The sequence below is a fragment of the Gracilinanus agilis genome, chromosome 2 (genome assembly GCF_016433145.1).
Source record: "Gracilinanus agilis isolate LMUSP501 chromosome 2, AgileGrace, whole genome shotgun sequence".
NCBI classification, from domain to species: domain Eukaryota; kingdom Metazoa; phylum Chordata; class Mammalia; order Didelphimorphia; family Didelphidae; genus Gracilinanus; species Gracilinanus agilis.
In genome coordinates, this window is record NC_058131.1 from 277375412 (window position 1) to 277387455 (window position 12044).

At 39.6% G+C, this 12044-nt stretch overlaps 1 protein-coding gene across 1 annotated transcript in view; it reads left to right on the forward strand.

The window, feature by feature from the left end:
- Window positions 1–12044, forward strand: part of SARDH (sarcosine dehydrogenase) — a 142485-nt gene that overhangs the window by 48636 nt on the left and 81805 nt on the right. Inside the window, exons 11-14 of the mRNA XM_044663950.1 lie at window positions 1676–1759; window positions 2913–3026; window positions 6136–6274; window positions 8081–8194. Of these exons, the coding sequence (XP_044519885.1) occupies window positions 1676–1759; window positions 2913–3026; window positions 6136–6274; window positions 8081–8194 (451 nt within the window). The remainder of the gene's footprint in view (window positions 1–1675; window positions 1760–2912; window positions 3027–6135; window positions 6275–8080; window positions 8195–12044) is intronic.

Below are 12044 nucleotides of genomic sequence, written 5' to 3' on the forward strand. Positions count from 1 at the left end.
TCTCTCTTCCCCCCCCTCTCTCTCTTTCTCTCTCTCTCTCTGTTTCTGTCTTTGTCTCTCTGTCTCTGTCTGTCTTTCTCTTTATCTCTTTGTGTGTCTCTGTCTTTCTCTATCTTGGTTTCTATCTCTGCCTCTCTATATATAGATATGTTTATAGAGATACACAGATAAACACATACACACACACACATACACAAATACCCCAATCACAGTAAAAAATAAACAGGTGAACTAAGAGGTCCTTAGGCAAGGAGATGAATTTGGTTGCATAAGCAGCCCTGTAACTTGGGAGAATGAAATCCGTGCCTGGACTATGACTCTGTAAGGAAATAACTTATTTAAAAGGAATGAAATAGATCATAGGAGGAATGGAGTAACATCATACATTAGAAAGATATGAAGAAATCCAGGAACCAGAGGGGAGAGGGTGGCAGAGGACCCTAGGGTAAGGATCAATAAATGAATAAATGAATAAATGAAACCTTGTCGTGTTAGTTAGTGTACTATAGGTAGAAAGGTAAAAAGAGGAATGATTTGGAAAACAGGCTAACATCTGGCTCAGAGGCATGGGTGTAGTAATGATGGGAGACATCAATGACATCTGCTGGAGCTTTTTCTCTACCAAATACCGACCACTGAATGAAGAGGGACTTGTCCTGTTCTTCTTGGACTTAGAAAGAACTAGATGAAGCAATGAGCAGGACCAGGGAGTTGGATCCAGCTTTGATGTGAGGAAATACCTTACACTTTTGACATCCCATATTCAAAATCCTCTCCCAGCTCTGACATTTTGTGTTTTGAGCTCCCTCCCAGCTCTGACTTTCTGTGTACTAAGGTACCTCTCAGCCCTGACATTCCATATTCTAAAGCTCTCCCAGCTCTAACATTCTGGGTTCTGAGCTCCCTCCCAGCTCTGACATTCTGTGTTCTAAGGCGCCTTCCAGTTCTGATGTTTTTGTTTTATAGTCTCTTCCATCTCTGACACTATAGTCTGAGGCCCTGACATTCTTTATTTTAAAGTCCTTTTCAGTCCTAATTTTCTGTGATTGTGAGCATATGGATTAATTTCTGAACATAAATTTCTAGAAGTACAGGAAGAGGCTTTGATGTTGTACATGATATAATTTATTCCTTGTGGAAACTTAAAATTTTCCTCTTGAAAACTACACTGAACACACATGCTTCTCAGATTCAGATTGTCAGTATGGTAGAAGTAGAGTTTCCTAAGAGAACCCAGCAACATCAGTCCATTCCAGAGGATTGTCCTAAAGTAGTGATGAAATAAGATCCATTTAAAATCCACTAACTTGACATGTTTCCCAATGGAGCAAAGATGCCCAATCTCTTCCCTCCTATTCTGGAGGTCCTTCAGAATAAAGTAGAACAGGTACAAGTTTGTCTTTAGCTGTCCCACTCATATAGAGCATTAAACTAGAAGTCAAGAATCTTAGGTTCTAGTCTTGGCTTTGTCCCTAATTTATTGTGTGACCTATGTCAATCATTTAATTTCTGTCTGTCTCAGTTTCCTCTAACTATAAAACAAAGAAGTTGAACTAAATGGCATCTGGGTTTTCTTCCAATTCTGAAATTTTGTAAATCCATACCTGACTAACTAACAAATGGCCAGATGTGAAAGATATCCCTACAATCATCTTTCTTTCATCTTTCTGTCTAGGAGCTTCTCCAACAGGGGTGTGTATTCCAGGAAAGACACGGCTGGGAGAGACCTGGATGGTTTAACCCACAGGGACCAGCTCCTGTAAGTATAGCTACTGAATTTGGCAATTATTTTAGACCAACTGGAGATATGTCATAACCTGCTGAATGTAGAGGTCAGCATTGACTCAGAAAAGTATAATATGACCCTTTCTTTCTCCTTCCCCCAATAGTTTCCTCACCTGACTGCTATATCACCTTCATGAGAGTCAAAGCCAGGTCTTCAGACTCAAAGGATAGTGTTCTGTGTACTATACCATTCCATACTTTTACAGGAGGGATTGGACTATCATGAAAATTTAGCTCCTAAAACTCTGGGTATCACTATCATAATTCTTTGAATGAGTTAGGATTTAAAGATAGAATTTTTAGAGTAAGAGCATGGTATGGGAAATCATCTACTTCAACTACATTTTACAGGAAGGAAATATAAACCCTGAGAGGTCTAAATCAGTCAGGGGGTAGAGTACAAGTATGGCTCTCAGATCCCTACTCTACACTATACTGGCCAACCTTTTCTAGAATTTCATTGCCTTGTTGAGCAATGAAAGGGGCTCTACCAACAAACACCTCCTTGAAAGGCCACTGCTTATGTGGTAAGATATTAAGGTTACCCAAAAGGCCAGTGATCTCCATCCCAACTCTTCCACTTGCTGATCATTGCCCCATATTTCATCATTTCCATCTCATGTATAATTGTGTGTTGCTAGTTAAGTAATCAAAGGCTGACTTTTCCGCTGAAGAGAAAGAAGCCCATCGAGAGCCCCACTTCCTTCCGCAGAGCTTTTTGCAGTTTCTAGAGTTTGGGGGGCATGCTTTGTATACAAGTAGAGCCTTTAGTGACTTTAGCTTCTTCAGCTTGCACCTGTGGAACTGTGGCTGAAATTAGAGGTGAGATTACTGAGAGGTTTGGCAGCTTCATTAGTGTGAGAATTAGCTTGGCTCAAACACAACTAGTAAAATGAGCAGGGGAATTAGGAAAGCATCAACAAGGGACAAAGAGCTTCGTCAGTAGATAGCTGGAGTGAGATAGAGACATCAAAGCTTGAACAGAGGCCAAAAAGAGAAAATACAGAAAAACCAAAGATTGTGCAAGTGGATGGGTAAGCAAGAAAAACAGACTCAATCTTGTTATTTCATTTACCAGGGTCCATTCCTACATTTGTCCAGAAACTTCATCTCTCTTTTTTTCCCAGATCCTCCCTTATGACTATTATGGGGCATATGAGCACCAGTCCCATGAAGACTATAAGTATAACAAACTGCTTGGCAATGAGTACACCTTCGATTTCCCCCCTCATCATGATGTTGTAAGTAAAAAGGAAGATTCAGAGATTGTTCAGGCAAAAGATGAGTTCTCTCAATCTTTAGTAAGGAAATATTTGTTGACCATCTCATAGGTTGGGGGCCAGAGATACTTAGGGGCTTGATTCCTGTTAGCAGCCTCATTCATGTGTATATTTTTCCATTTCTCCTACTCTTCTTACCTTTGTTTGATTCTTTCTCCCTTTTATTAAGTATAATTTTTATTTTATTTTAAAAATATTTTCCCATGGTTCCATGATTCATGTTCTCTCGCTCCCCTCTTTCCCTCCCTCTTCCTGGAGCTTACAAGCAATTCCACCGAGTTATACATGTATTATCACTCAATGCCTATTTCCATATTATTCATTTTTGTAATAATCTTTTAACACCCAAACCCCAAATCATATACCTATGTAAACAAGTGATAAATAATGTTTTCTCCTTCATTTCTTCTCCAACCATTCTCTCTCTAGATATGGATAGCATTCTTTCTCATAAGTCCCTCAGGATTGTCCTGGATCATTGCATTGTTATTAGTGGCAAAGTCCCTCTCTCCCTTTTAAGGAGAAATACACCATTTTATTTTTCACTAGAAAATTATCCTCCTTAGCAAAAGGAAATGGTTCTCAGTATCAACAGTAGTCCCTTTGAACTCTTGGGGAGAATACAAAACATACTTTTTCCTTAAACCCAAAGTCCCAGCTTTGGAGACAAGAACTATTTGACAAAACCACTGGGAAAATTGGAAAACAATATGAGAGAAATTAGGTTTAGATCAACATCTTACACCCTATACTAAGATAAACTCAAAGTGGGCAAATGACTTAAATATAAAGAATGAAATTATAAGTAAATTAAGTGAACCTGTCAAATCTATGGGAAAGGGAAGAATTTAAGACCAAGCAAAGATAGAGAACATTACAAGATATAAAATGAATAATTTTGATTATATTAAATTAAAAAGGGTTTGTACAAACAAAACCAATGCAACCAAATTAGAAGGGATGTAACAAACTGGGGAAAATTTTTTTATAACAAAATTCTCTGACAATGATCTAATTTCTCAAATATATAAGGAACTAAGTTAAATGTACAAGAAATCAAGTCATTCCCCAATTGATAAATGGTCAAGGAATATGAACAGGCAGTTTTCAGATGAAGAAATCAAAACTATCAATAATCACCTGAAAAAGTGTTCTAAATCCCTCCTGATTAGTGAAATGCAAACCAAAACAACTCTGAGGTACTACCTCATTCCTAGCAGCCTGGCCAATATGACAGTAAAGGAAAATAATAAATGTTGGAGGGGATGTGGCAAAATTGGGACACTAATGCATTCCTGCTGGAGTTGTGAATCAATCCAACTATTCTTGGAAGGCAATTTGGAATTTTGCTCACAGGGCTTCAAAAGATTACATGCTCTTTGATCCAGCTATACAACTACTGGGTTTGTACCCCAAAGAGATAAAAAAATGGAGATGGTCCTGTTTGTACAAAAATATTTATAACTGCCCTTTTGGGGTGGAAAAAATTGGAAAATGAGGGGTTGTCCCTTGTTTGGGGAATGACTGAACAAATTGTGGTATCTGATGGTGATGGAATACTATTGTACAATAAGGAATGATGAACTCTTTGATTTCTATAAAAACTGAGAAGACCTTTATGAATTGATGTGGAGAGAAATGAGCAGAACCAGAACATTGCGCATGGTAACTGAAACATTGTGGGATGATCAAATGACTGCTACTAAAAATAATGCAACTCAAGACAATCCTGAGGGACTTATGAGAAAGAATGCTATCCACATCTAGAAAAAGAACTGTGGGAATAGAAATGCTGAAGAATAACATATGATTTATCACTTGTTTATATGGGTAAAGGATTTGGGGGTTTGGTTTTAAAAGATTGCTCTATTACAAAAATGAATAATATGGAAATAGGTATTGAGTGATAATACATGTATAACCCAATGGAATTGCTTATTAGCTCCAGGAGGGGGGAGGAAAAAAGGGAGGGAAAGAACATGAATCATGTAACCATGGAAAAATACTTAAAAAAATAAATTTTAAAAAAGACATACTTTTTCCTGAAATGGAAATGGAATCAGACTTAACTCCATTCTGTCCTTATGGACCTCTTTTCTCCAAATTCAGGGTAGAGGGCAGAATGCTGATTTAGCAGGTGACAGATTATATTCTTGGACAAATCTAGAACTAATTTGGTCATATCATTCCCCTCCACTCTTCTTTTTTTAAACCTCTACATTTCCTCTCAATACTGTGTATTAGAAGTCAAAAAATGGCAAGGGCTAGGCAGTTGGGGTAAGTGACTTGTTTAGGGGTCACACAGCTAGGAAGTATCTAAGGCCAGATTTGAACCAAGGATCTCCCAAGTCCTGGTCTGACTCTCTATGCACCAAGCCATCTAATTGCCCCCTCAGAGGGATGTTTTCAATTAATGGGAGAAATTAGATGCATGCAGAAGAAACAAAGAGTAGTTAGTGTGTGTTGCACTGGATCAGAAGGGGAAGTATCTTGTAGAGGTTTTGTTAGGGAAAGCATCCTAGAAGAGGGCTCTGAAGGGTGGGAGAGATTTGGAAGGGAAAACAGGAAGAACAGTTTGGTGAAAAGGTAAGAAGTAGAGAAGAAGCCCAGTAAGTCTGTGGCATAGTGAGAAGATTGATCAGAGGATGGTGCCTGTTAGGGAGCAGTGAGACATACATTTGGAGAGGTTGGTGAGGCCAGGTTATGAATATCAGGCAGAGACATGAATCCATTGAATAAAAGGGTGACTAAATGAAAGCATGGTTTGGTGAGAGGAGATAGATGGTAGTGAGAACCTAGCATAAACTTGGTTGAAGCTCTGATCACAAGACCTTCAACCTCTATCTGTTTCCTTCTGTAAAATGGGCATAAGAATACTTTCACTCTGTGCTTGACAGTGCTATTGTCAGGAAAGGGCTTTTGTAAACCTTCGAATGCTATAGAAATGTGAGTTATTATCAATTCTCCTTTGTTTCCCCTTTTCTCAAGGAACTTTTTATTTTTCCCTTGCAAGTGTTTCTGCTAAAGAAGAATAATTAAACTTAGTCTCCTCCCCTTGTGTTCTTTTTAGATCCAGAAGGAATGTTTATCCTGCAGAAATGCGGTGGCTGTGTTTGACATGTCTTACTTTGGGAAATTCTATCTGGTTGGTCCTGAAGCCAGAAAAGCTGCAGATTGGCTCTTCTCAGCGGATGTCCATAAACCTCCAGGTAGGGGAGGGAGGAATCTCAGATAACTGGACCATTTATGCTGCTCCTGTAATTCTTTTTTTTTTTTTCCTTTCTTTCATGGAAACCAAGGTAATTGATGGAATCTAGTGTTCCTATTGTATTTGTAAGAAATGAATTTAGAATCTTAGACTCACCAGCCCTGTTCCCAGGTCTTGGTAATACCAAAATGTTTCAGTTCTGGGACTTTGAACTAAATTTTTGCAAAGGAGACTCCAGAAGCCTCAGAAATTCTTCAAGAAGCTCTATTCTTCAATGACTCCCAAGATCCACAAGGGCTGCTTGGGCAGTCACCATGCCTGTAGGCCCTGTCCTAGAGGCTGGACGTATGAATACAGAACTTAGGTGACTTATGTTCAACTTATCTGGTCTTAGTAAGGGGTTATAGGGAAGTAAGGAGAGACGGCATTGGAGTGCCTCAATTTCTTTAAAGAATATTACCTTGATTGTTGTGTTCAAATGTGGATCGTGTTTTCAGGTTGGATAAAATACAGAGAAGTTAGATTTTACTTGGTGGTCAGGAGGAGATAAAAGTTCTAGTCCTGGCTCTGTCTCTAATACACTATGCTATTGAGAACATCAGCCCCACCCCCTCCTCACTTCACCCCACTATCTTCACTTTGTTGTGTTTTTTTTTTTTAATTTTAAAACTTTTAATTAATTAATTTAGAACATTTTTTCCATGGTTACATGATTCATGTTTTTCCCCCTCCCTTTCTCCCACCCCTCTCCCATAGCCAATGAGCAACTCCACTGGGACTATCACCACTTTTACTCCACCCTCTCCCCCTCAATTTTTTTTAACTCTTCGATGATGGATTTGGATAATTTGGATTTGGATATGATCCCTAAGGGCATAGATTTAAAGCTGGAAGGGTCTGTAAGGGGTCACCCAGGCCTGTTGTTATAAAGGCAAAACTAGAAAGTCATCAGATCATAGGTCATCAAGTCCCACTCCCTCATTTTAAAGATGAGGAAACTAAAGGATAGAGAAGCCGCGTAACCCATCCAAAGTCACACAAGTACCAAGTGGCAACACTAGCTAGTCCTTCTTAGCTCTGCTATTAGATGCATCTCTAAGCTGTCTACATCATCCCATTGAACTAGGATAAGGACCTCCAAGGAAGATAGTCCTGGGAAATCCTCCTGATATTCAGCATCTTCTCAGGGTTGGAAACTTACTCACTAAAAATGTCTGCCCTGAATCCCTCAAGCTGCAGAGTAAACCTAGTTCTAGGTTCAGTGTAGATGGAAAATTCACCCAAAGATCTTCTCAATGAAATGTGAAGCTGGCTTACTACAACGTTAAAGAAGAGGAAGGAAGGGACTCACTAGACCCTAAGTGAATCCACACTTTCAAAAAATGGAAATTGAGTAAGACACTTGGGAAAGGAAAAGAGTCCCAGCTTCCTATGGAAGGATTAATTGGGTAAGCAGTCCTTTTATTGGTCAAACCAGATAAAAGAACTAAGGCTTTTTATTGTATACCCATCACAGGAAAATGGTAAGATGGAGCCGTGTGCGCTTATCATCTCTAGTGGCTCTGGTCTGGACATCCTGCCTCTCCAAGGGGATGGAGGTCCAATTATTATATTTAATAAGACTTATTAAATATAATACTTGGAGTATTTTGAATATTAATTTTTTAATCTACACTTCTTTGTCTCTCGTAGTGCTTTTATTCTCCATACTCTTCAACTCTAGCTCATGAACATGATACATAACTTGGCCCATTATCAGTCCTCTGGACCTATCTCAGATACGATTATCCCTTCCTCCCTTTGGTAGGCTCCACAGTGTATACCTGCATGCTGAATCATCGAGGAGGCACTGAGAGCGACCTGACAGTAAGCCGCCTAGCTAGGGATTCTGAGGCCTTTCCACCTACCCCTTCCTTTGAAGGTAAGATATGCCTAAATTACACTGGGTCAGTGGCCTCTCCTCAAAGGAAACAACAAAGCAGCCCTGAATGTTTAATTTCAAGAATCTGAGTCTTTAAATTGGGGACAATGAGGTCTAAAAACTGAAGTCTCCCACAGAGCTGGCTTTGCCTAATTCTTCCCTCTGTAATTATATAGTTTAACCTGTGGGTGGGTGACCAGGTGTGGCATAATTGAAGGCTTCGTTGTGGGGTAAAAGTAGGGTTTGATCAGATTCCCCAATGGGGGCAGTGAGTACTCAGTGATTATATCCATGAATGTGCCTGTGGCTTACAGGAGGCCCTAAATGTGGGATAGTTTTTATAAAAGAAACCTGTTGAGAACCAGCGGTTGGTTGGTTTGGTTGGCAGAATTGGATGTTAATGTATTCACAGTCTTTCCTCCCAGTTCGGCCACATTAATTGCGTAACCTTGGGCAAATTAGGTCTTTTTTTCCTGGTTCTTAGGGTCTCATGATACATGACCCCTATGCTCTTAATCTATGATTCTATAGACTCTATTCATTTTTTACCCCCCACCAGTCACCCAGTTAGTTCTTTGCCAGCCCCACTCTGCCCCACCCCCCAAGTCAGTCTACAAATATCATTTGCTCTCCTCTTCCTGGCCACAAACAGCAGCCCTCATCCTAGCCACTGTTATATAAATGCTCAACCATTCAAAGGGATTAAGGTATGATTCAGAGTTAATTCCATCCCCCACTCTATTGGAAAACAGTCTAAATGGACAGGATTTGTTGCCTTTTTAACAGAAAGGGTGCATTTAAAAAAGGAAGTTGCACTAATTGTGCCTCTCTCACTTAGACTGTGATAACCACATGACAGCTCACAGCTTGCAGAAGATGGTGTGAGTTGTATTCCTCTGTGTAGGCTTCCAGATCTCCTGCAGGTCTGAAATCTGCATGATTCTAGTCCTTATTCTGTTCCATGCCAATAGATTTCCCCTAGATTTTTTTTAAAATCCTTACCTTCCATCTTAGAATAAATACTGTGTATCGGTTCTAAGGCAGAAGATTGGTAAGGGCTAGGCAATGGGGGTTAAGTGACTTGCCCAGGGTCACACAGCTGGGAAGTGTCTGAGGACAGATTTGAATTTAGGATCTCCCATCTCTAGGCCTGGCTCTCAATCCCTGAACTATCCAGCTGCCCCATCTCCCCTAGATTTTTTTAAAATTAAATTAAATTAATTAATTAAGAACATTTTCCCATGGTTACAGGATTCATGTTCTTTCTCTTCCTCTCCCCACCCCCTCCCATAGCCAACGCACAATTCCACTGGGTTTTACATGTGTCATTGATCAAGACCTATTTCCATATTATTGATAGTTGCACTAGGGTGATCGTTTTAGAGTCTACATCCCCAATCATATCCCCATTGACCCATGTGATCAAGCAATTGTTTTTCTTCTGTGTTTCTACTCCCAAAGTTCTTCCTCTGAATGTGGATAGCGTTCTTTCTCATAAGTCCCTCAGAATTGTCCTGGATCATTGCATTACTGATAGTAGAGAAGTCCATTACATTCGATTCTACCACAGTGTATCAGTCTCTGTGTACAATGTTCACCTGGATCTGCTCCTTTCACTCTGCATCCATTCCTGGAAGTCATTCCAGTTCACATGGAATTCCTCCAGTTTATTATTCCTTTGAGCACAGTAGTATTCCATCACTAACAGATACCATAATTTGTTCAGTCATTCCCCAACTGAAGGGCATACCCTCGTTTTCCATTTTTTTGCAACCACAAAGAGCATGGCTATAAATATTTTTTTACAAGTCTTTTCCCCATGATCTCTTTTCCCCTATTTTTTTCTAAAACCCTTACCTTTTGTCTTGGAGTCAAAGTGTATTGGCTCCAAGGCAGAAGAGTGGTAAGGGCTAGGCAATAGGGGTTAAGTGACTTGCCTAGGGTCACACAGCTGGGAAGTGTCTGAGGCCAGATTTGAACCTAGGACCTCCCTTCTCTAGGCCTGGCTTTCAATCCACTGAGCTACCCAGAACTCCCATCCCCTAAATTTTTAACTAGGGCATGCTGCCTTTATGAAGTGTCCTCCAGACACTAGACTGAGTGCTCTACCTACCTCTTCCCTCACCTCCATTTAGATATTGGTACTGAATCCTGGTCAAAAAGAGTAAGACAAATTCTTTCTCTGGGAACAGTTTGTTATCTGGAAAGACAGAATACACCCAATCCAGAGATTAAAGATAACTTGCAAAGTAACATTGAATAGAATCAAAACCTGTTAGATCTGGAAATGACCTTAGAATAAAGATGGCAGAGCATGAAGCGACCTTGGAACAGAATGTCACAATGTATAATGCCAAAGCAAAAAGTTACCTTGGAACATAAAATGTCAGAACTAGGGATCTTAGTACATAGAATATCAGAGCAAAAAGTGACTCTGAAACATAGAATTTCAGAACTGGAAGGAACTCTGGGACATAGAACATTAGAACATAGAATGCCAGAGCAAAAAGTGACCTAGAAACCCAGAATGTTAGAGCAGGAAGAGAGCTTAGCTAATAAATTGTTAGAACTTAGACTATCAAAGCAAAAAGTGGCTTTGTAACCTAAAAATGTCAGAGCAAAATAATGACCTTGAAACCCAGATTGTTAGAACTGGAAGAGACCTCAGACAATAGTGTTAGAACATAACATATCAGAGCAAAAAGTGACCTTGAAATTTAGAATGTCAGAGCTGGAAATTAGAACATTAGAACAGAGATTCTACCCCAGGGACCTGTGGACAGATTTCAGGGTTTTCATTTAACTTTGGTGGGGAAGAAAGAGACATTTTTATTTTCACACACTTCTAATTGAAAATGAGCATTTTCTTCAATTATGAATTTAAATTCAGTTATAAATTTAAATTTAGTTATGAATTTAAATATATATGTGTATATATATTCTGAATAGAGAGCCATAGACTCACCATGTTGCCAAAGGTGTTCATGATACAAAAATGGGTCAGGATCTCTGCCTTAGAACAGGTCAAAGCAATAAGAAACCTTAGAACAGAATTCTAGAGAGGACAAAGATATCAACAGTTATCTAATCCAAAGCCTCTATTTTACAGGTGGGGGAAAAGAGGGGGAAGAAGGGTTGTTTCTTGCCCAGGGTTACCCACTATTTTAGTGCAAATTAAGGTGAGAATCTATTCAGGTCTCCTGACTCCCAGAAGACTGTTTGCCACAGTGCAGGCTGATGATCAGTTTGGAGGGTGACAGGATAAGGGCAAACAAGGGGAGTTACTTATTCAGCACTGAAATACAAAAATGATGCCTCCAGTGCTTGGGTTTGAGGAAACTCATAGGCATGCTGAGTAAGTTCATAAACTCGTGGAATGCAACAGCTAGAAGGAAATTTAGAGGTCATCCAGGCTATCTCTCCTCATTTTACAGGTAAGGAAACTGAGGCCTAGAGAAGGAATGTGATTTCCCCGATGTCTATTTGGTACCAAGGAGGAGGAAAGAGCAAAATTACTAGACTAGGTGATAGGGAAATGTGCTAATTGATTCTCAGAGTGTTTTGTGCTGAAGTGTGGCACCTAAGAATAAAATTAAACTGTTTCGTGGTGAGGAAGTTTGCACATCTTTCTGTTTTCTGACCCTGCTAGCATGAGCTTGTAGGCGATTAGCAATGTACTGCTGTTTTACTCTTGTCATGGGGCCTACTTCTCTCAGTGGAATAGACATCTCATTGATTATAGGAATGATGCCAAGTTTTTAGATAGTACCTCAGAGCTCAGGGTTTCTCACTCCAAGATCTGTACTCAATCTATTTATTAAAAACAAAACAAAACTTCTTTTTAAACCCT